We start from the raw sequence: 25477 nt of genomic DNA on the forward strand, positions 1-25477 counted from the left end.
TGATTAGAGAAGCACAAGATAAAGCATTTCTAGCCACCATTCTTTCAAGGAGCTCCCCAAAGTTGGTGAAGTATGCCAGGAAAAGAGACACACTGTGCGCCTCAACAACGAGGATACAGGACAAAAGATCAACAGGATTCATTGTATGGGAATTCAGAGGACATGTGACCTAGCAGTGGGGGATATGTCAAGACTGATTTACACATGCACGTTATCCTCTCACCCCCCTCTTATGGCATGAAAGTGATAATATGTGTACAATGGAATATCATACTATGTAATTCCCACTGTTTGGCAGGGTGGGCTCAGGTTTTCCCTTTCATCATTTCCTGTATGTTTTCTTGTGAGTCTCCCTAAGTGGGAGGAACATACCCTCACACTTAGGGAGAGGGTATGTTCCTCTCATGGCTGACATGGCTCCCACATATTCTTCAGCAAAGCCCTCCAGATGTGCACCAAAGAGGCTCAACAAGGTATATGCACATCTGTGACTGCAAGTAGCCTATGATGGGAGGACCAGGGCATGTGGGTCAGCCCCTATCCATATGACAGATGTCTGTGATCATGTGAATTTTCATTTGATACGCGCCCCTGAGCATATGGTGTTGTGTGTTCTTATATCTTGCTAGAACATGGGCATGGTACTGTGTGCCTGGAATATCATGGCTATAACTGCCATACCATTGCTATAGTTCACCTTTTCTGTCTCTATCTGCTATTTGATGCAGCTTAGAAGAGAAGGCTGCCCATGGGTGCATGAAGATATAATGGCTGTGTCTGCCATATGATAGCACTCACCTGTGCAGGTTTCACTGCATGTAGCCTGTGGTGGCGGTTTTGTGGCATATGAGTCTGTACCTGGAGATGTAGGCTGTATCCATACATGTGTGGTTCTACAAACAAATATGAGGAATTAGCTGCAATATGGTGGCTGTAGGTTGGCATGTAAACATCATGACCTGGTCACATGAGGCTGTAACCTGGGAATCAAAGCCATATCATGAGAAGGCAGGGCACGGGCTTATAAAGGCAACCCCTGGACATGTGAGGCACTTCTTGGCTACGTGAGGCTAGGGATAAGGCTGTAACTGGGATATGATGGGTGTGGCTTTCTAAATGAAGCTACATCTAGTATAAAATAAGTTCAGACCTGTTTACTTTATTGCTGCTTGTTTTCTTATGATGTTCATTCTATTTGGTATCACCTGCGTGATCTTTTCTGTTTTTTTACCTTCCTCGTTCTCTTTCTGTGCACTCAATTTGAGCTTCGGTGGTTCGACATGTCCTATCACCTGACTGTCGCTTTCTTGCCTGATGCCTACTTCCAGTCCAGCTCTGCCATCTTTTCCATCTTATGGTAGCATATTCTTCCATTGTGTTGTCTACAGGCTTCCTGTGCTTTCCACTCCTGCATCTCAAGTCTTTGGATCCAGTGCATCTATATTGCATGAACTGCAACAAGCATGCTGCATGAACCTGAATTAATGCTTTCATTCAATGTTTCACCTTTAACATTCAACAAGGACAATCTGCCATGTAGGCCTTTAACTGTGGTAGGGCCAATGGAACCAAAGAGTAATAATGAACCCAACTGAACTTGCTTTAATATCAGACATATGGCATCCTCTGGCACCTTCAACAGCAATTCCAGGTGTGTACCAGGCAATATACTTCCATGCACTGGGACTGCGTATCCCTGTTCTCCTTTTCTTAGTGGGGAAGGGGGGGTGAGGAAATCCTTCATTATTGCTACATTCATTTAACTGGTGATTGGGGGGCTTGAAAAACTAATACAATTGATTGACTAGGAATAAGAAAAACAAAAAGTGGACAATGTTCGTGGCAACAGCTAGTCACATGTCCCATAACCCAATCATGTCTCAAGCCTGCAAATTCAAGAGAGACATATTAGGCACCGAACAACAAGTTAGGGTAGTGGATTTTCTTTATTTTAATTATAACATGCTTTGCATTCAGCAGCAAAATTAGCAATCTGATATCATCATGAATTGGCAATTTTCTCTTTAAGAGTTTTACAATTATTCTGTAAGTAAATATCACCAACATTCACTAAGCAGTGCATGTCACCATGCATAAATCAAGCAAATATAAGATTTCCCAGATTAGGATAATTTGTTAGGCCCATATTTTGACATCTGTAAAGACACCCTCCAATAGTGCTGTCTCCTGATAGAGAGTTACAAGCCAGAAGGTGGAAGCGGTATTGTAGTGGGTGGTGAAGAATTGTCAGAAAAGGTCATATCACGGCAAAACAATACAGACTCCTTGCCCAGACCTAGTTTATACTGATAGGCGTACAATTTGCCATGGGGTTTCACTGTTACATTGACAGATTCTTCCACATCGGTCGCCTCAGACCAATTTTCTTTTTCACTGTTAACGCTGCAACCCCCATAACTGGCACTCATAGAAAACTGCTGTCTACAAAAAGCAGCAGTGAGATCTCCGGAGTTGTACGAGTAGGACATAGACACATTCCAGTTGTGTTCGATGCTGTTCATCTTCTCACGCGCATAACCAATCTTCACTGTAATCTTCTTTGTCCAGACAATCGGAGATTCTGAATCATTGACCAAGGTTTTGATGCACTCCCAGGTGCCATAGGCTGGTCCTTTAGTAATAGAAAACCCCCCGGGTAGGAAATTAACTACATCCTCGTGAAAGGAGTATGAAACCCCATCCTCATTTGTGTTGAAATTTGTACACCTGTAGTACTGGATTCCCCATTGGTCATGCGGCTTCACATAATAGTAGTAGTCCTTTACTCCCCAGTAGTACAGACCATTTTTGCAGTTTTCGTGAAGGTCATATTCAACCGCATCTTCATCCGTGTTCATGTTCTTCACTCGACGGTATTTGCCTTCGCTTGCGTAGATGATGTAGAATTTTCCAAAGGCCGAGAGGTAATGATCACCTCCTTGGCAGTTTGGGTGGAGGCTGTACACCACGGCATCACAGTCTGTGTTCATGTTGCTGACTCTGCGATAGCTTGTTGTTTTGATGATGTAAAAGAGATCATCTTCGTGGGCCAGATAATGATCACCCCCCAGACATGAATTATGCAGGCTGAACACGCTAAGATCTTTCCCTTCATTGAAGTTGGTCGACCTCATGTAGCACTTCATGTCGGAACGGACAATGTAGTAGTATTTGTCCACGCCACAGAAATCCACTCCGGGGGCATCCTTCTTGGGTACTATTCCAAGCATTCTGATTTGCACTGAAAAACACAATCCCTGTTAATGCTTGTATTCAATTACATGGTTAATTAAATCTTTGTCTCTTTAATTGAAAAGTGGTGCAAGTCTCTGCATATTGTACCTTGGTGAGTGGCAATTATTAAATATGACTTCTAATCGATCATCGCTACAGTTTTAAAGGGAACATTTTACTAACATTACCCTTCCAAACGTCCTATATTTTCATAGATTTTCTGTCTAGCTTGGATTTTGTATACCTGTAACAATAGGCCCATCACCATACTCATATGATCATTTAGTAATAGGCCCACAATATCTAGCGAGCAATGCTTCTGCTGTATTCAATCGCTGGTCCCACTGACAAGAGCTGGCAAACCTCACTCCCAGATAATCATAAGAGCCCACTTGTTAAATGTTGTCTTCGCCTATTGCAAAATTACAAATCATTGTATTTCCTTGTCTCAAATAAAAACCTAGATTATAGGCCTCATTACACGGACGGCGGTGGACTAAGGTGTTATTAGCACCTTGGTCCATGCCGGTAAAATACTGGCACCGTCTTGGAGGAAAGGGGAATTACCGCCCTATTCCAAGGTTGGTGGGGCAGTAATTCCCCCTTCCCCCATTGCCCTTCCCCATTCCCATTTTTGCCCCATAGGGGATAATGGGAATGGGGAAGGTGCTAATTACGGCACCGCAAATTGCGGTACCGTAATTAGCTCCCTAGTCCCTTTGCGGGTTGGTTTTTTACGCCTGCAAAAAGCAGGCGTTAAAGTCTCCAACCCGCAAAGGGACCTCGTAGTAAGGCGGTAAGGCTTAACGCTCACCGGTACCATTAACGGTGACCATTAACCCTTACCGCCGTCCATGTAATGAGGCCCTAAGTCTTACTAGCATTGATTGCTAAATCCCTCTCGCTCCAGAACATTTGAAACAGCAACAATTGTTTTATTAGCCCTGAAGTAGTTCAAGAGATAAAAATTGCATCGTCGGCAAACGGTGGCACTGGATATCTTTCCCAGCAAGAGCTGGAGCATCTACTGCTGTAGCCAAGATTTGATCTATGAAGCCATTTCTGTACAGCAGAAATAGTGTTGGAGCCAACACAGAGCCCTGCCGCACACCCTTTTGTATTGGTAATGGAACAGTGATTTCGGCCCCCAAACCCCACCTAACTACAGCTTCATTGTTTTCATATAAAAGCAATATGGCCGAGAGCAGGTCATGTGGGATACCATAATCCCTCAGAGTTTCCCATAGTTTTGAGCTGGGTACCGCATTGAATTTAGAAGTCCAATTACTATTATAAATACCCAATAAATTGCTTCTCAGTCCAGGGTCTTGCAGTGGTTACTCACAGTCTGTTATTGCATATATAGCCACGCTGTTTTCACTCTACTCTTGCCAAACCTCACTCTCTGACTTCACCTCCCAGCCATATTCTTCAGGATATCTATCACGGTTGATTGTGCTTTCTCTCAGTTCTTGAGATTATCATCAGTTTTTCCAGTGACCACCCACATTGGACTGCACCAGGTTGAGCAATGTCTTACAATGACCTTGGTTCATTTCAGGATTCCTCACAGGATTCTCTCTAAACTTGGTTCTAGTTCGGATTCTTTGCAGGATCTATCTCTGGGCTCCATTTGCCCCTGGATTCAGTTCAGACTACTTGAACGTGGAAAGCGGTGAGGTGGGATGGATGGAGTTAGCTGTCATTGTTCTTTATCCAGTGTACGTAGTTGCGTCTTAAGTGTGTGTAGGTTTGGGGTGTCCTTAGAGAAGGTGGTAGGGAGTTCCAGTGTTGGGCTGCTTTCACCTGGAAGCTGTTTCCACCCATTTTGGTGCGTTTGAATCTGTGAACTGTGAGAAGATTAGTGTTGGAGGCTCTGGTAGGTCTGTTGGAGGTGTGTTTACTTATTCTATCGACTAGGTAGCGGGTGGTAGCGTTGTTGGGGCATTTGTGTGTTAGTGAGGTTACTTTGAGCAGGATTTTATCTGTTGTGTTGAGCCAGTAATGGGCTCTCCTAATGTTGGAGATATGTTCTCTCTTGGGGATGCTGAGCGCTGCTCTGAGAGCGTTATTTTGTAGCGTCTGTATTTTCTTAGTAACCTGTTTTCTAGCTCCTACGTAGAGGGCATTACAATAGTCCAGTTTTGATAATACGAGGGCTCTGGCTAGTGTAATGCAGCTCTGGGAGGATAAGAAGGGTTTGGCTGCTCTTATAAGCTTACATGTGTAGGCCGTGGAGGATGCCATAGAGCTAACCTGTTTGTGGAAGGAGAGGGAGGAGTCGATTTATATTCCTAGGGTTTTCACTTCCTTAGCTACTTTGATCGGGTTCCCATCTATAATGAAGCTGGCGTAGTTGTGGTCCAATTTGGTTATGTTTGTGGTGCAACCAAGTACAATGAGTTCAGTCTTGTCATCATTCAGGCATAGACTGTGAGATGCCATCCATGCCTGGATGATGAGGTACACCCTGTTCACCAAGGCCAAATCATGGTTGTAATCTCCCGTCAACGTGATGAGGATCTGGGTATCATCCGCATAATTAGTGTAGGTGATACCCAGACCATCTAGATCATCAAAGAGGGGTTTCGTGAACACGTTGTACAGTGTGGGGGAGACACATGAGCCCTGAGGGACTCCGCATGTGATGCGGATGGGGTCAGCGGCAGCTGTGGTGGAGAAGACATGCATGGATCTGTTGCTGAGGAATGACTCGATCCAACCGATGGCTTCGTGGGAAAAGTGGGCAGCTGAATCCAGGTGATTGCATAAGATTTTGTGATCAACTAGATCAAATGCCGCGGAGAGGTCAAGGAGAAGCAACAAAGCCATTTTACCGTTGTCTCTGAGTGTCAATTTGAGCCTTCACGTCGATGAGGGCTGTTTCTGTCCCATGTTGGGGTCTAAAGCCTCATTGCCGGATCCCAAGGAGATGGTTCAGTTCAAGGTATTTTTGAATTTGTTGGTAGGCTGTCTTGTCTAATATTTTGAGCAGGAAGGGGACGGTGGTAAAAGGTCTGTAGTTGGTGGGAATGAAGGGGTCCAGAGACGGCTTTTTGAGAAGGGGGGAGGACCCAGGACTCTTTGAGGTTGCTGGGGACGGTACTTGAGGAGAAGGAGGCGTTGATGAGTCTTGTGATGAATGGCGAGAGGTCTCTTGCCGCATCTTTAATAATTTGTGGGGGCCAAAGGTCGCCCTGACAGTTAGATGGTTTTAGGCTGAGAACTATTTTTTCCACTTCGAAAGTGGAGACTTTGGAGAAGCTAAAGCGGGTGGGATTGGGCAGAGGGTGTTGGGGCGCGGGGTCGTGTTAGTGGGGTTGGTTGGTTTGGCTAAGGAGTCTTTCTTATTTTTGATTTTAGTTTGAAGGCTTGTGACTTTGTTGTTAAGGGCATTTTGGAGACTGGTGCACCATTGTTTGTCCTTCACACAGGTGTCTGGGGTTAGCACAGGTGTTTCCAGTTCTTTAATGATTGCAATCAACTCTTTGGTGCTGGAGTTGGATTGTGCGATTCTCAGGTTGTACGACTCTTGTTTGGTAGCTATGATTTATTTTTTGTAGTTGGACGTTATTTTATTGAGCAATTTTTTGTTATGGTCTGTGGGGGAGTGTCTCCAAGCTTGTTCCATTTTGCGTTTTTCTAATCTAAGCGTTTTAAGTTGATGGGAGAACCAGTGGTTGAGATGCTTTTTCGGTTTACATTTTCTTAGTTTTAAAGGTGCAATGGAGTCTAGGGCAGTGCGCATAGTTTTGTTATAGCCTTCTACAAGGTCATGAGGGTTGGAGGAAGCAGGGAGTTGGTTAAGAGTAGGGAGGATGAGAGGTATCAATTTTTCCACTGATATTTTTTTTTACTTCTGGTGGGGATGGCTGAGGCTAGCACGTTGTTGGTGATGGGGCTCGAGGCTTCCAGGGTGAAGGAGAGGAGATGGTGGTTGGACCATGATTGGGGGGAGTTATCGGTGATGGAGGCTGCGCAGTTGTAGTCTGCTACCCAGTCGAGGGTTCTCTCTTTTTTGTGGTTGGGGCCAGATACTTTTTGGGTGAAGCCTAATTCAGAAAGAGTATTATTGATGAGGGTAGCCTGGTGATCTTTGGGGTCTTTAAAGCCTAGGTTGAAGTCCCCTAGGAGGAGCCTCTGGGAGGTGTTTTTAAGGTTATTGGTGAGGATGGTGCTAAGGTCTTCCTTGAAGGATCCTAAGGGTCTGGGAGGTCTGTAGAATAGGTGAATGGATATCGTTTGGGAATTAGTAGTAGGCAGCTTAGCAGTGAGTGTTTCACAAGATGGGAGGTGGGTAGAGGAGTCAAGTCTAATGTTGAGATGTGTTTTGGCAATTACGGCCAGGCCACCGCCTCTAGATTCTGTTCTATCCGCTCGGAGGATAATGTACTCGTCGGGGATGGCTAGTGAGAGGGCTGGTCCTGCGGCTGCATGGAGACAGGACTCGGTTACGGCTCAGAAATCTAGATCTTCTGCTAGGATCAGGTCCGCTATATCTGTGGCATGGGCTATTATAGAGCGTGCGTTGATGAGGGTGCCTTTTATGAGTGCAGCAGTGGTTTTGGTGGGGGTGGGGAAGGTGGCTGTGTTGTGGGTTTTGTGTTTGGGTGTAGTATTAGGTGGGCTGGTCTTAGGTGTTTCCAACGAGAGGTTGACGCAGATGGTAATGGAACGGTTGTTCAGTTTGGACTGGATAGAGTCCCTGGCTCGGGGCTCGTACAGTTTAGGTAGTCTGGACCGTAATCTGGTATTTCTTTCCGAGAGGTTGCATGGTAGGGAGAATTGGAATGGCATGGTTGTGGTGTGGGGCTCTACGGAGGGTAGTGGTGTGGTGCCTACGGTGGCCAAGCTCAGGGTGGAACTAGGCGGGCATGAGGAATTAATAAGGTGGAGAATAGTTCTCAACAGCATTGTGAAGATGCCTGGTAGGAACATTTTCTTGGTGGTGGGGGGCCTGGCAGGTGGTTGGCAATCAGCAGATGCTGCATATGTGGCTGGGATGTACAGGGAAGGCTTTTTAAAGTAAGCTGACACAATGCCTAGATTTGGGGTACAAAGTAAGCTGACACAATGCCTAGAATTGGAGTACAAAGTAAGCTGACACAGTGCTTAGATTCGATTTTTGGAGTAAGTTGACACAATGCCTAGATTCGATTTTTGGAGTAAGCTGACACAATGCCTAGAATTGGAGTACAAAGTAAGCTGACAGTGCCTAGATTCGATTTTTGGAGTCAGCTGACACAATGCCTAGATTCGATTTTTGGAGTAAGCTGACACAATGCCTAGAATTGGAGTACAAAGTAAGCTGACAGTGCCTAGATTCGATTTTTGGAGTAAGCTGACACAATGCCTAGATTCGATTTTTGGAGTAAGCTGATACATTGCCTATAATTGGAGTACAAAGTAGGCTAACAAAATACCTAAAATCACTTTTTTAAAGTAAGCTGACACAATGCCTAAAATCGATTTTTATGGTAAGCTGACAGAATGGGGCAGGTAAAACACTTCAACATCGACTTAGAGGCAAAGCACGGTATGTAGATTTATACATACAGTGCGCAGTATACGATGGGCAAGTTAGCATGTCCAAAGTGTGAAATGTCATTAAGAGTCACTTAAGGGAGCGAGGCTGAGCTGTAGCTGGGAGGGGTGGGGAGCAGGCCACAAACAGCGCGCACAATGTGTTGATTTGCAGGAAGGAGGCGGGAGGTTAACAGGTGGGCGTAGGAGTTGGCGAGCATCTCACCTGGTTAACGTGAGCACCGTAGCACGGCGAGCACAGCCAGTGCTCGGTCAGGCTCAGTCAGGAGGAGCCTTTGTCTGTTGCCTTCATCTGGGGCCGGCTACGCCTGCCGGTGCACCCCGATTGGATAAGAGGCAGCAGGAGACCAATCACGGGGCAGCAGGCTTCTGAGGCTTGGCAGAGAGGCAAAATGGGTAGAAAGTAGCGGCGACGGCCATCTTTTAATTACATTAAAAAACTTGGGTTTTGCATTAACAATTCTAGAAGGTGTGGGCTTCGTTTTCAGTGCCCATTAAGCAGAGAGGGCTGCTGTGCTTAGCAGAGCTTCACAGAAGAGGGGCCTTAAATTAGAAATGAATTCAGGCGATTTTCAGGATGATGAGGCAGAGATGCCTAAAAGCAAAAAGGTGTAGCCTCCTCGCTTACCTAACATCAGGCAGGGCTCGAGGCTGCATGGGGCTGCTCCTACAGCTGGTGGTCGAGGGAGCTCCTGCTCAACCTCATGGAACCCAGGAAAAACATGTTCCCCCTAAATGCCTTCACTCATACTACAATCCCGTCCATAACATTTGTATTATTTTTAAATATATACACTAGGGAGGTTGACAATCCTTGATAGTTCTTTTGCATTGCGTTGTCTGAAGCAGCTGCAGGCATTTCGGGGGGCAGTGCGGCTTGATGGTGTGAGGTTCTTTCCTCCAGTGTTTGAGGTTGATGATGGCAGAGCTTACAGAGCGAGTGTGGTGGCTGCTGTGGCCATTGCTACAGCAAGGTTGGAGATCACATACTGGGCCCTCTACCCCCTGTATTCAGGAGCTGGTGCTGCAGCATTGGTGCATTTAGGTGGCTGAACTTGCGGAACAGTGGACTGCGCACAGGGTCGGATGTAACTGGTGCCAGTGTGTCGTCCTACTGGCAGGCTGCAGTCCTAATGTGTTTCCTGTCTTTGGGGGTAAGTGAGCTCCTCTGCACTCATTGTCCATCCCCTCCCTCTCTTCACTTTCCTGATCTCACCTGCATCTGAAGTGGCTGATTGGTGCTTGGGAAGAACAGAACAGCTTGGAGGGTTTGACATTATTGTACATATGGGGCCTAATTCACAGAAGAGTTTTATAATGGCAAAACCCCATCGGAAAATGTTCTGTGAATTAGGCCTATAGTGTGTTGCACTGTGTTGAAGGTTGCCATGAGCCTGGAAACAAAGTGCTGGGCAAGTGCTGGCCAAGCGACGTTGTGCTGATGCCATATTTGTGGAGCCTATTCTGTAAGATTTGGTAAACTTTTGCTGTCTGTATACTGCGTTATTTGAGGGAGTGACTGCTAAGGGAAGTACCCTGAAGTCTTGACTGGTAGATTTGTCGTTGCTTCGAACCTCTGGTGTGCAAGTTAGATTAAGCCCCCCCCTACTGTTGAATCTCAAAACCTTGTGGTGCACACACTATGCTCGGGAAATCAAAACGCTACAATTTACGTAGCAGTGAACAAATGTTTAGGAAAAAGATATGCTTTGCAAACCACAAGCAGCAAACAAAAATAAACTGCACGCTTATCCAAACAAGAAATTATTACCACATTCTTTGTGAAAGGCGCTCCAAGTCATACAGCCTTGCCTTTTACAAACGGCTCAAACAAATCCGTCTATATCTGTTTCTCTCCCTGATGCCTGGCTTAGTCTTGAAGACTAAATTCAGGCAATAGAAGCAATCTAATTCCTGGAAGTGTTTTATAATGCCGTAATCCCATAGGAAAACGTTCCCTGAATCAGGCCTTCAGTGTTTCCACAAAACGTTCACTCTCTCCTGAGGAAGGTGTAACAAAAAGTAATGGGAATCAAGCAGATGCATCTTATGAAGCATTAAGTGTGGGAGATCATTTAGGCTTGCCTGTTCAGCAAGAGTCAGAGGTATTGAAGGATGCTACGTTGAGTGCTAACTGTCCATTGGTAGCCCTAAACATAGTGCTAAATTCATTCATATGCCTTTATGACCATGTCATTTTAACAGTAAGGTAAAATTCGACAATCTTTACACAATTTAAGGTCTCTCGCTTAGAAATTGAGCCATATATACTAAACTCCATATTCAAGGCAACAGACCAACACATAATGAACCTTCCCCAATTGACTTCAGTGCAATCAATGAGTGAACATCAGAAATCCAGATATAAGTCTTGTTGAAAATATTGTGCATATTGATACTAAAAGGACAAAATCACGTACGTCTCAAAACCCAAAAATATAAAAGGGTATGTCAGACTGAAGAATACAGGCTCCATAAAAATCTTAAGGTCTTTGTTAAGAGGGTTACATAATAGCGAAGCAGCTAACCCTCCTGATTCTGAACTAATTACAATCCCTGACACACAACAGAGTGAAGAGCGGGTGCCCGGCCATGAAGGGGAGGTGGCTGCTACTACCGCTCACCTGCAAGACACTTTAGAGGCTTAAAAAGACTTGCGTAAAAGCCTTCCTCGTAGAGAAGTGATGAAGAAAAAAGAAAGAAAGAAAACAGAAGGGGAGGAATCAGGAGATTTTTAAAATCACCAAGCATAGATGAGAGAGTGGTTCAAACACTATTGGACGACTGAATATCGAGGTGACAACTGAAGGAGCTCATAATCACTGCTATAATTTTGTACCAATTACGATTGATAAAAGTAAATCTTTAGTGGACACAACTTCAAGAGTAAGGAGAGACATGGAAGAAGGTCGGGATGTGACAACGGTTTCCATTTTGTATAATTCTGAGGACAAACCTATTACTAATAATATAAGGAGTACTACAAGTGCTAGACAAGATCAGTTATGTCTAATAATATGTGACACTGTGTTTGAGGGGGAAAGACATGTTCCCCTCAATAGGTCCAGAATGATGGTAAACTTTGCTACAATTTCAACCTTAACCTCTATTTCTTCCTCAGATATTCGTTTTGGTCATCTGTTTGATCATGTGCATCCAGGGAAGTGCGCTGTTAGGTTCTGTGTTGTGGTACAGAAACATTAAATGTTCAATCACTATTGAAGGGCAAAGGCAGGTGTGCTTTGGAAATGACACACGTAAGTGGAGTTGATTGTCATCTTCACTCCCCACAACAACAGGTGATAGACCAGGATTCTAAAAGTAACAATTTTAGATGATTGAGTTGGAACTCAAGAGGATACAACTGTTTTTTGGGTTCCCAAATGAGTGCTAAGTTCAATTTGTATGACATAATTTTACTCCAAGAGTCATGGTTAGGTGTAAGTTCTGTAACAGATGGCTATTATATAGCCACAAAAGTGAAAAAAAGGTCTGGAAAGGAAGACCCTTTGGTGGGATGGTTAATGCCATAAAGAATATGTATGGTAGGCTTTTCAATAAAATTCAAATTACTTCGGAAGCCGTTTTAGTGGTTGAGGTTATTGATTAACATAGTACACGGGAAATACTAATATTTAACATCTACTATAACCCGGTTCATATGAGTCTTGAAGATGTATTAATGAACTTGAAAAACTGGTTAGATGGTTGGGTGAGTTTGAGTCCAACCCTGTAATTTTAGGAGGGGACTTCAACTCTACTTGTCTGGCGATTGAACCTTGTTTAGAGGGATTTGAGGCAGGCCATAGAAACCTCAAAGGAAATGAAGTAGCAATTCAGGTAACAAAGGGTTGAGATGGTTTGATTTGGCCAGATAGGGTTTCTTTCAAGTTTTCTTTCAAGTTAACTCCCTTGTTAAGGATGAACGTTGTCCTGACCTAAACTGGTTGTGAAGATTCTCTCCCTTGGCAATAGACTATGTTTATCTCTTACATTTTACACAAGAGTGTGTAAAGTCGTTCTGGTGACCAAGACAATCACTAGTGATCACACAATGTTGGACTTGGTATTTGAGAGTTTATCAAGAGTTGATAAATCATCTGAACATGGATGCAGAAATTTGATAACAAACACTGCAGGAAACAAAGTCTCACAGGTGTCTAAAAATAGTGGCAAAGTAAACTTGGGGTTATCACAATGGTGGATTGACCTGTCAGAGAGTGAGAAAGCTAGACACATGTCTTGTGTCGCTTTACACTCATTTTAGGCAGGCTACTAACCATTCCTCTTACTACAGAGTGCTGGATGCAGATAGTTTTTGTTAGTAATAGAGAATACAAGTATGATTCCGTAATCAATCTCAGGATGCGGCAGCTATGCTTAGATGCAAGAAAAATTAGTCTAGATAAAACCAAGAAAGAAAGAAAAAAAGGGAAAGCAAAAGAATTAAACAGAAATGTTAAGTTTGGCTCAAAAACCACAGATTGAAAATCTATATAGAGTTTAATTAAAGATTTCTTGAAGATATTACAAAGAGGGCTATGAGCCAAATCTGGTGAACTTAAAATAACAAAGATTCTGAACAACCTTATAGTCAGCCAACCTGTGTGGTGGATTGCATACATCATTTTACTGATAATTTCAGTTCATACTCCACAGAATTATACCAGTCAAATAACATTTTTGATAAAAGTAAACGCTGGTTTTACAGATTCAGGACTCATGAGATAGAAAATCTTATAATATTCAACTAAAAAAAATCTAGTTCCTGATGACCGGATGGTATAACGAATGGGTTATTGCATAATGACAGTAAGTCATGGGCTGATATTCTTGGTGGGCTTTTGAGCAAGTAGTCCTAGAAGAAGTAATTCCACCCGCTTGAACCCAAACTATAATTGTACCTATCTTTAAAAAGAAAAAAAAAGCGATCAAACAAGTTATTTCCCTATTTCCCTGATAGACAACCTATCAAAAAAGTTTGCTACCATTCTTATAAAAGAACTCATGAAATGGGCAGAAGGTGCTAATGTGTTTAGTCCGTTTCAGACTGGTTTTAGGAGGGGATGTTGGCAGCACTGAGAGTGAGCCTGCATTGGCCACAAGTATGTCAGAAGCTAGTGGGAGAACTGGCAGAATACTTTACATGGCAGGCATGGATTTATCCTCAGCGTTCGATAATGTAGATCTAGCGTGCTTTTGGCATAAACCTATGGAGTGGGGGATGGATCCAGGACTGCTATGCATGATTCAGCTGCTGTATACCCATAATGTGGCTAGGATCGGGATTAATACCTCAGGTGTTCTGTCTAGTCCTATCACATTCGGTCAAAGAATCCACCAAGGTTGTGTAATTGCACCAACTTTATTTAATCTTTACCTGGCAGAAATGTCGATCAAATGCAAACAGTGGGGTGGTTATCCTCCGAGGTGCAGAAGTGAGCAAATTGCCTGTTTGGGTTATGCTGATAACCTAATATTGATGGATTACACCCCAGCTGGTCTGCAACAATCCTTAAATAGATTAACACTCTATTTAAAAGACAACCAATTGGAGATAAGCTCCACTACATCGTTTGTGATGACAGTAACCTCAAAGTGTAAACTGAGGAGTTCATCAACAAGTCAGTAGTAAGTGAGGTATGTTCTTTGATCTATCTAGGACTTGTGCTCTCAGCTAAAGGCGCTCTCCTTAAATACAAGGAGAAAGTGGAAGAAAAAGCTAAAGGTGATCAATCGCAGGGTTTGTGCCTTTTCTCTGACTCCTTTGTTAGAATTCTATCGTTTAAAGGTCACCCCATGTGTTTATATGGTACGGAACTCACCCTGCACTCGACAAGAAGGTAGTTGGACATTCCTGAAGGTCATATCCTCAAGGAGGAGTTGCGAGTTCGAAATCTATCCCCATCATTGCAATATGATTAGAAATGGGATTGCTTTCCTTGTGGGTACAATATTTTAAAAAGGGCATTCTTCTGTACAGAAAAATCCTAAATTCTGAGAAATCATAGAGAAAGGATCCAATGATTTCTTGTCTAAATTTCACAAACAGTGTTTGGTCTTTATGGAGGGACTGACATTTCCATTGTTGACTCAGTGAATTATCAAAATGAAAATTAGAAGGTGGGACGAAAATTCCGATCTTAACGATTTTCAAAGATAGAACTGTACAGATTTTTTCTGTTCTGAATTGCAGGAGCGTTTCGGAACAGAAAAAAAATGCTTTTAGTACCCTGTTACTATGCGTCACCTGGGGCATTACCTGAAGTGGTAATGCTGCCCCTGATCCCCATGCTCGGACTTATTGCTTAAATAACACATCAATGTCAGTAGTTTTGTAGTTTGTAGCATATTTCATTTTACATTTAGCATAGAGGGAAAGAATGAGGAATAACAGCACAGGGAGGAAGACATGACGGCATGGGAGGGAATGAAGGGCAGTGCTGTGGGGTGAGGGAAGCATTCTGTGGGGAGGAGTAAGAAATAAATGGCAACACGAGGGAGAATACAAAAATCCAATAGATGAAAGCCAGGCCAGTAACAGTACCCAGGAGCATTGTACCACATGAAGGAAGGAGTGACAGTGCAAACGGGGAGAAGGAATGACAGGGCGGGGGGGAGAGCAACAGCAAAAAGTGGGGCTGACCGACAGAGCAAAAGTGGGCAGAGCAAAATCGCTGGTGGAGAAGGAGCAACAGCATAAGGTGCTGTGGAAGGGGGAGGGGTGACAGCTCAAGGGGGTGGAACGATGGCACAAGGGGTAAGAGCGACAGTTCAAGGGGAGGTTCAACAGCACAATGGGGGAATGAGTGACAATGCAAGGTGGCAGAGGAGCATGGGGGAAGGAGTGACAATGCAAGGATCGGAGGGACAGCACAAAGGAGGAGATGGGACAGCACAAGAGGGAGGAAGGACAGAGCATGGGTGGGGGAGGGACAGGACATTCACAGGAGAAAGGACAGCACCAGGGGGGAAGGAACAATAGCGCAAGGGGAAAAGAGCGAACTTGCAAGGTGGAAGGAGAGATAGTGCAAGGGTAAAGGAGTGACAGAGCAAGCGGGAAGGAGAGCAAGTGGGGAGTGACATCTGTTGGTTATATGTATAATTGCAGCCTTTGGTCATAGTTGCCCTATATTGAAGTTTTGATCTCAAAGCGATTTCTTCCAAGGACACCTACATATTGTCAGTGGCACTGCACCTATCCAATGAACTATAACCTGCATATGTCCTCACAAATGATTGTATAGGTGTAGTACCGCTGGTAACATATAGATGTCTTCATAAGAAGTCATAAGGAGATCTGTATGTTGTCAGTGATACTGCAGCTCTCCAAAAATTAATTGCTTGTATGGTAATAGTATACAGAAAGGAAAACCTATATTTAGCCCACTGGCCCAGGATAGTAGCCCACATATAGCCCAAATTCAAAATAGCCCGAATTCCTCTGGCTGTGAAAAGAAAGATCACTCTGCAGCCCTAGCTTTGAAAGTAACACATATATCAGACACGTTATAGTACTCCTGATTGGGAGGAAATTAGTTAAAGAAGCCACTATTGGATTAAATCTGCCTAATGGAACAAGAAATGACCGTGTGTCGCCGAGTGTCAATCCATAGCATTTGCAATTGTCATGCTAGCCACAAAGTCAGCTTTCTGCCACCCCTTTACTCTCTCTCTCTTCTCTGTAACTACTGAGTTGGCAATATTTACCAAAACCAAAAAGGGGAGTGTCTGTATAGGTCGATCCAGGTTAATAGGCACAGTAGACCAATCCCAAAATGGGAAAAGAATAGTTAGTTGCTAGATATGTCATACTGCAAAAATACAAGTCCGGTCATTAAAGCCAGGTTCATTTTCCAAAGCAAGTTGTTTTCTCATATTAAATCCGAAATGGGAAGCATTTTCTTGTGGCGATACAAGCAAATGACATGGCTGCTGGCCACATTTAGGTCGGCCGATCTGTGAACCTTTCTAGAAAGAAGTTTGGCTCTGCTGAACAGACACCATAAACTATTCAAGCACTGTCAGCCATATATAAGGGCAGGACCCTTTTGACAGGGGGTCTGCCTTTCACAGCTCCAAAGTAGGGTAGCTCCAGTTTGCCCTACTGGAAAATTTAAGTGAGATATGGACACAAATCTTTATTACTCCAAAGCGGGTGCCCAGTGTGCAGTTTGCTTTGGTATCTGGTCATGTCATCTAATACCATTGCATCTAATGCCATTCCATCGAAATGTTTCCATCTAATGCATGTTTTTGGGGGGTACATGGTTAATTTTGTTCAGGTGCATTTTAAAGGGTAAAAAACAGGGGTTTAGGGGGGAGCCCCCAAAAAAGAAAAGAGAAAAAAATGTATTAGATGGAATTCCTTTTGATGGAAAAATGTCGATGGAATGGCATTAGATGCAATGGCATTAGATGAAATGACCCTACACCATTGCAGAGTGTTTACAATACTTATTTAGATTTAGGGCCCGATTCATGGAATTTTTAGCGCAGTGCAAAGTGACTTTGCACTGCCAACAAACACCCTGATTCACAGAGCGGTGCAAAGTGTATTTTTGCACTGCAAACTGACTTTGTAGTGCCAAGACTTGCTACTGCACTAAAAGACCCAGGCATCAGGCCCATAGTGCCCAAAAGGGCCAACTGCAGTGAAACAAAGGGCAACATACAATCCAGACAGTTAAAAAACAGAGCGCATACCCATGTGTTTTCCAAATGCAACACCAGATTGACACATGAATCAAAAGGTCTACAGAATCAAGGCATACAAGCCACCAATGGGCCCTTTCTTTATCTTATCCAATATAAGGCATTGCTTTGATTGGCGTACAGAGAAAGGAAAAGCAAATGGTTTATAGTCAATGCATCGAATGGAAAACCATTGAATACCCTACCATAGGAAAAAAAATGCATCGAAAAAAAGCATCAAATGCATTTTCTTTTCATTTTCTTTTTAAATGGGGGTTCCCCCCAACCCCTCTTTTTAACCTTTAAAACCCATTATTTTTAAACTAAACACTTTGCCTTTATAAAAATGCATTTGATGCTTTTTTTCGATGCATTTTTTCTATGTTATGGCATTCAACGGTTTTCCATTCGATGCATTGACCAGATACCCTTCCCAACACACCATTGGAAAGAACAGTGATTTTCTATCTGAAGTGTCCTGTCCCGTCCCGCTGTATCGGGCACTACAGTCAGAGGTGTCCTGCCAAGTCCCATGCACAATGAGCTGCTGTCTGTATTGTTACGCTACTGTGAATTGTGTACTACTCTTGGACATGTTCTGCCCAGTCCTACTGAACTGTGTACTTCTGTCTGAAGTACCCTGCCCAGCCCACTTTATTTTTATTTATGTATTTTTGCATTTATAGTAGTGCACAAAGCCCAAGGGTATCTAGGCGCTGTTACATACAGTAGAGCTGTTACATGATGTTACATACAATGAGTCTCAATGTGCAACTGTTCAGTCAAAGGTTAGTAGAGAAAGGTGAGGGTTATTAGTTGAACAGGTGAGTTTTAAGCTTTTTCCGGAAAAGGTGGACAGATGGGTACTCCTGAAGTTTAAGAGGGAGATTATTCCAAAGTAGGCAGAGCTGGCAGGGAAGCCAGAACCACCCGATCTCTTGCAGTGGTTGAAGGAAGACCGAAAGGGCCTTATAGGCACATGTCTCTTTACCTTCTGGGCTCGGTAAAATGGAGCATTGTTGGGCAGGCAGCGGTGCGTTATGGCAAGAGTTTTGAAGGCAATAGATTTGTGGATAGAAAGCCAGTGGACGGAGGTTCTTGCCTCTGAGATATGATTGTGCTAGCTCAAGGTTAGGGTGGCACAGAGAGCATTGTTTTGCAGGACTTGCAGTTGGGACAAGTTTTTCTCCGTGCTGCCACAGAGTAGCACATTACAGTAGTCTAGCTTGGACAGGACTAGGGCGCATGTGATTGTGAGATGGTTTTCAGTTGAGAGGAAAGATTTACAAGCGTTGATGATTTTCATAGCGTAGGCTGAGGTTGAGGAGATATGGTTGACGTGGCGAGTCATGGTGAGGGAGGCGTTGAAATAGACAACCAGAGGTAGCGAGTGGGATGGTGTTGCCATCGATGTTAAAGTGGCTGAAGGCTGTGTCAAGCTTGGCAGGACATGCAGGGGATCCAATGATCAGTAGTTTGTTTTTCTCATCGTTCAGACAGAGGTTGTCTAATGCCATCTGAATTTTGGATAGTTTCATATATGCCGTTTACTTTAGCGCTGTCTTGAAGGTGGTTCCCAGAGAGGGGAATAAGGATTTGGGTATCATCTGCATATTTAGCATAGGTAATACCCAAAGAGTCAAGGTTGTTGAAAAGGGGAGTGTGGGAGAGACACAGGAGTCTTGTGGGACACCGCAGAAGATAGGAGTGGTTGACATGACAGTGTCTCCGACAAAGACTCTGTAGTGTCCGTCAGCCAAGAAGGCTAAGATCCACTTGGCTGCTTGGTGGAACGTAGGCAGAAGAGGTAAGGTGTTGATAAACAGTCTGATGGTCGACAAGGTCGAAGGTGGGAGAGAGTTCAAGGAGTAGGAGGAAAGAAAAGATGCCAGCGTCATGGCATAATTGAGTTGATTTTTAAGGTCAAGAAGGGCTGTTTCACTCCCATGTTTGGGTCAGAAACCCAGTTGTCGGGGGCTCAAGATGAGGTGCAATTCGAGGAAGCCCTGGATTTGAAGGTAGGCAGCGTTGCCCATGATTTTCAGGAGGAAGGGAACAGTGGTGATGGGCTGGTAGTTGGTGGAAACAGCTGGGTCTAAGCTGAGAGACCTATGACTCTTTGAGGGTGGCAAATACCAGACAGTAGGTAAAGCAGGAGTTGACAAAGGCAGTGATGAGGGGTAGTGGTGGTTCTGTGCATTCCTTTGCAAGGGAGGCTGGACAGGAATCGCCTTTGTATCTGGAGGGTTTGAGCCCTTTGATAGTAGCTGCCAGGTCAGATGTTGAGATGGGGTGGAACTCAAATTGGAGAATGTGGGTTTGCTTGTGGGGCTGATGTGTGGGTAGTTGCACTTCAGCTAGGCTGGTGAACTTTTTGCGGATTTTGACTTGTAGTTGTATGATTTTAGTGGTGAGGGCATTTTGGATTTCACTAAAGCAAAAGTTGTCTTTCACTATGCAAAAGGGGGGCAGGGGCAGCAGGAATTTCAAGTTCTTGGTTGGAGGATGGTGATGAGTTCTCTACAGCTGGAGATGTCCTTAGCTATTTTTAAATTGTAATAGGAGGCTTTAACTGAGAATATAGTGTTTTTGTAAATGAAAGAAAAATTGGTGAAGTGAGTTTTATTGGTGACTGTAGGGTCTTTCAGCCAGGCCGCTGCTGCTGCCCTCTTAATGGTGTGGATGGCACAAAGGTTGCTGGTAATGCACGTATTGGGGTGGCTACAGAACTTAGCTTAACAAGCTTTGAGAGGAGTGAGAGAATCAATGTGATTTTCTAGCCGAGAATGGTAGTGGTTCACTTTTGCGGTGGTGTAATTGAGCGGAAGAAGGGTGTGGTTGAGAAGATGGATGAGGCATGTACTGTTGAGGTTGCGAGAGCTGCGGGTGAGTGTGCAGGGTAGTGGCAAGCTTGTGTTGGCACTTTTGTCAGGTGTTGGGATGGAGAAGGACATGGGCTGGGTATATTGGTGGTGATGGAGATTTCACAGTTATGTTTTAAGAGCCAGTCAAATATGCAGCCCCATATGTGTGTGGGCTTAAGGATTCTTTGAGTGCAACCCAAGGCTGTGGTGGATTTGGCAAGGGCTAGTGCATCTAAGTCTAGGGCATAGTTGAAGCCAAGGTTTGTGTCACCCAAGATGACAAGTTAATGTTAATGCAAGGATATTTGTACAGTGCACTATCACCACTGGAGTGGTCCCCTGGCGCTCTGGCGGCTCTGAAAAAAGGGAAGGGGCGCTGAGTTAGTGGGAATAAGCTTAAAAAGTGCAAGAGAGCAGTGATGTGCTGTTGGCAGCCTCAGCCCGGTGGGTTCGTTGGCTGGGCTTGGGGTGTTTTACGGTCGGTAGTCATTGTGTGCTGTTGTGCGAGTCTATGTGTGGTTTGTTTTGTTGTTGCAATGTAGTGAAGTTTGTGCAGATTGTTGTGTTTTAGGATTGTGGTTGTGCTTGGTTAGAGTTTGAGAGGTGTATGCAGAGGGGTGACATTTTTAGTGGATTCGTTAATTGGCATTGCTGTCCTTGCAATTATGTCTAGGTGTGCTGCTTGCTATCATGCACTATTCCATCTGAGTGTGGCATTTGCTAATACTTAATATCCTATATAGATGTGAGGCAGGCTAGTGAACATGATTCCATCTAAGTGTGGCACTTGTCAACACCCACAGTTTCATTTAAGTGTGGCGCACGCTAACATTCACACCTCTATCTAGATGCGACATAGGCAAAAGTTAAGAACTCCAAAGTGTAGCACATGCTAACATTCATAATCCCATCTAGATGTGACGGAGTCCATAGTTAAGAATTTCATCTAAGTGTGGCACATGCTAACATTCACAATCCTATATAGAGGCAACATAGGCCAAAGTTAAGAATTCCATCTAAGTGTGGCACAAGCTAACATAGTTACACCTGTCTAAATGTGACGCAGGCTAAAGTTGAGAATTACATCCAAGTGTGGTACTTGGTAACATTCACAGTTTCATTTAAGTGTGGTGCATGCCAACATTCACATTTTTATCTAGATGCGACACAGGCTAAAGTTAAGAATCCCATCTAGATGTGACGCAGGCCAAGTTGGGTCGAGGGTTTGAGGTTGGTGGCAATACGTTGGGTGAAGTTGCTTTCAAGTGTTGCACTGGGAAGTGGCGGGCGGTAGATGAGGGAGAGGGCTATGGTTGGGTTGGATGAGCAGGGGAGTTCAGCTAAGAGGGTTTCACAGTGGGGGAGTTGAGCAGTATTAGTAGAGTGCAAAGGGATGTCATCCATGTAAATCAGGGCTATCTTGCCGCCTTGTCTAAGGGGTCTGTCACAGCAGAGTATTGCACAACCTGGGGGGATGGCAATGGCAAGGGAGGGGCCAGCAGAGGGGGTGAGCCAGGTTTCAGTGATGGCCAGGATGTCGAGATATTCTGAGGCAATGAGGGCTAGGATGTCTGGAGAATGGGCAACCATGGATCTGGCGTTGGTGAGGGCGCAGCGAAGGTGTGGGATTTTTGCATGATGAGGTGGTGTAATAGTGGGCAAAGAAGCTGTGCATGGTACTGCTTGCAAAGGGACTGTGGCTTGTGCTTTGATCAGGATGGTGGCTGTTGCACCATAGAGTAGAAGATGGGAGAGCAGTCGGGTGGTAAAGAGGAGTGTAGGTGCGTGCAGAGAGGTGTTTGGTGTGTTCAAATTAAGCTTGTGGCAGGGTATTGATGGCGTAAGATGCTGTAGTGGGCGCACTCCCGAGTCAGTAGTGGTGGATGGTGGATGGGTATTTGGTGTCCATCGGGAGAGGTGAGGGTTTGATGCACCTAGATGGTTTTTGTCTGAGCAGAGGCCACGATGGGCGAGTATCTCACTTAATCTGCGTATGCAGGTTTACAGGCAGGGGCGATGCCGGTGGTAAAACGTATGTAGGGCGAGGTAGGAAAGTAATGCAGGAGAAGGTGATGGGGTGACAATTAGAGGTGGATCTGATGTTTATTGTGGAAATGAAGGCAGAGCCCTGGGCAGAGGTGGAAGACGTGCGAGTGGTAGCAGCTGCACAGATTGGGGCAGTGCTACTCCGTGCTGTGGGGAGGGAGCTGGGCGAGAGGCTGGTCGTGGTGCACCACTCAACCATATGCTGCCACCTGAGGTTTTCTGCCCAGGCCCCTAAAGTGTGCACTTCTGTTTGAAGTGTCCTGCCCAGCCTACTCAATCGTGTACTGCTGTCCAAGGTATTCTCCCGAGCCGCCCCCAGAGTGTGTACTACTTTCTGAAATGCACTGTCCAGACCCCTTGATCATCTACACAAAACAAGCAGGGTGGGCAGGCGTGGACTGGGAACCCAAAGAGGCCCCCAGACATGACTTTCAAAGAGGTCCCTTTTTCAGCAAGCCAGACGCTTTCCCCTTTGACAACATCTGAACATAAAATTGGTTACCACACAAAAGAGGCCTAGGGTGCAGAGGCCTCACTGGAAATCTCCAGAGTTCCATTTAGGCCAGGGTGTCATCCCTGATAGGCTAAGGGGGTGCTGCAACAGACCCTCCACCCTGCTCGTTTTGGGCATATCTGACCCGTTAATTCCCTGTCTTTTGAGTAGGATCAGGTGGGATGCCTCGCCTTTTTATTTTTGCCCTCGATCGTGTACAGCTGACTTGTTCTGCGCACTTCTCCCACATGTCGATCTGCTGTGTGAAGCTTTCAGCCCAGTCCCCCAAAATGTGTCTTGCTGTCTGAAGTGTCCCACTCATGCCCCTCAATTGTGTACTGCTCTCTGGAATGTTCTGTTAGATCTCCCCAAACGTGCCAGTGCTTTGCAGCTTCCCGCGCAACCCCTGCCCTAGGGAATTGCTTGCAAACTGTTCCCTATCGCCTCTGTGCTACTGAAGGTGCTGTGCATGGTCCCCCCGAAATGTGCAGTGGCACATGGCAAGTCGCTCACCCAGATAAGTTCAGTTGTTTGATAAAATTCAAAGGGCTCTGCCCAACCCCACATACTTGCTAGTGCCATGCAGAGCGCTCCCCCTCCACCCCCACCATTCCTGCATTGCCACTGTTACCAGCAGATGTCCTGGGAGGATATCTCAGGGGCAAAGTGCTCGCCTTGGAAGCAAGACGACACGGATCAACACAGGTTCGATCCCCGGGTCCGCACATAGAAACCTCTGGGTATTAAGCATGTTATAAATAACCTATCATATCATGTGAAGTGTAAAATTCCGTGCATCCCGGGCTGTCTCAATGTGTACCTATACCCCCTCACCAGGGTACTGCCATACACAACCATTTTAGGTGCGACTTGTTGGTGGCATGACCTCTAATTTGCCAACTGTTGCTTATACCTCTTTTGCTGACGGCTGAGGCAACCGACAAGAGTCCCAGCGGTCTGCACCCTCTGCCTCTCTCTCTAGGCATTTTGGACTACAACACCCATGATCCCAAACCATTGCCTACACCTGGAGAGGCAAAGGTTGCAGACCCCTGCCATGCAGTTTATATTCATCCACGTGATCAGTAGTGTAATTCATAAGCATGCACACAGTCGAGGATGCTTCGAGTGCATGGTCCATGAGGCAGACGGACCTCCAACAGGTATAGGGAAGGCTATGGTGGCAATGTCGGTCGATAGCACAGTGAGTAGAGCGCTCGCTTTGACATTGTGCAGAACCTGCCAACGCAGGTTCGAATACTGGCAGGACCAAACTCAGCCTTTCATCCTTCGGAGGTCGATAAATGAATACTAAGCAGTGCTCAGATACCGGAGGGTTCGTAGCGCTATATAAATGCTAAATTATTAATGGCACCTCCTGCAGAAATCAGAACCAGAGCCCGGTGTCCGTGCCCCCCTACCTCTCCCCAATGTGCTCCTGGATAAAACTAACTGGGAGCCGTTATCCAAGTCCTGCAGTAATAATAGTAATATTTGGTATTGTGTATATTGGCAATTCCAGTTTCGCAGTGCTTGATGGCAGGGGTTAATTAAGTACTGTCATGTGCATCTGTTCCTTGTGGCATTTGCTTCTATCGTGCACGGTTCTGCCCGCTGCCTGCAAGAGCCCTGCCTAGAAGGGCCCACGGAAGTAAAGGGCTTTTGGTCCAGCCTGGCGCCCAGCTCACTGGCAGGCATGCCACATGAAGTGGGCACGCTCTGCGCTGAAGCCTGCTAGCCTCTTCTATATGTACACAGCGTAAGAACACACCTGTTAAGCTGGTCATCTTCCCGCCGACACCCCTTCAGGAACCTACAAGGCTGACATGACGACAATCGTGTTCTGCAACAGGCAACCGATGATCCCAGCACTGTTCCCATGACGCTGCACTTCCCACCCGAAAACAGCATGAAATAATTAAAGAATACTACCTTCGCAGAAAGCAGATTGAACAGCCACGGGGTATATACTTACAAAGAGCGCACGTGCAGATGTGAGTAAGGAGATGTGTTCTGCAGACTGCACAGCGTGCACTCGCCTATACATACAGGAATCATCTCCAGGCCGCGCCCACTTCACAGATACAGGCTGGGGCATTCCGCCCTTGGGTGGGGCGGTATCAGACGGGCATGTGAAAGCCCAGATGCTCCAGGGTGTGGGTTGCATCACGTTGCTGCGTGCCCTGGCAAGTGGTGGGCACAGAACCAGTCTCAATGATATTAGGAAGCAGAGCTCCCACGTTCCATCTCTAGGGAGTGTTTGCACACCAGCTGCTGCTAGCTGGCATGGACAGGGCCAATAGGTCTGACATTTCCACATAGGTTAAAGATGACGGGCGTGTGTGTGTGTGAGGGTGTCTAGCTTTGTGAGATTGCATGCATGCATGCAAAGAGAGTGCTCGTGCAACCCCCACCGCCCCCCCAAGAAAAAACACACATGCTGAGGCAAATACATATTAGGAAACGGACAAACTTAAAATTGCCCGAACAACTGCATACGATGTGAGAAAATCCACAAAGAAATAAGAAAAGCAAGTGACAGGTGGGAGAAATGAACAGGTCCAGCCCTGTTAATGGGACATTTGATAGTCCAAGAAGAAAG

General features: G+C 45.2%; 2 protein-coding genes across 3 annotated transcripts in view; both read right to left on the bottom strand.

Annotated features, from left to right (window-relative positions):
• Positions 1 to 25477, bottom strand: part of PRR29 (proline rich 29) — a 566376-nt gene that overhangs the window by 68504 nt on the left and 472395 nt on the right. The window lies entirely within an intron of this gene.
• LOC138521299 (uncharacterized) lies at positions 1928 to 24955 on the bottom strand. The gene is made up of 2 exons (XM_069634034.1): positions 24851 to 24955; positions 1928 to 3241 (listed from the first exon to the last, which is right to left on the bottom strand). The coding sequence occupies exon 2, from the start codon at positions 3228 to 3230 to the stop codon at positions 2199 to 2201; it is 1032 nt and encodes a 343-aa protein (XP_069490135.1). The 5' UTR covers positions 3231 to 3241; positions 24851 to 24955; the 3' UTR covers positions 1928 to 2198.

Source organism: Ambystoma mexicanum, chromosome 13 (genome assembly GCF_040938575.1).
Source record: "Ambystoma mexicanum isolate Mex_15411 chromosome 13, UKY_AmexF1_1, whole genome shotgun sequence".
In the NCBI taxonomy this organism is placed as follows: domain Eukaryota; kingdom Metazoa; phylum Chordata; class Amphibia; order Caudata; family Ambystomatidae; genus Ambystoma; species Ambystoma mexicanum.

Excerpts from the sequence above, each read along its gene's own strand:
- LOC138521299 (XM_069634034.1), bottom strand. The coding sequence starts at position 3,230 with ATGCTTGGAATAGTACCCAAGAAGGATGCCCCCGGAGTGGATTTCTGT.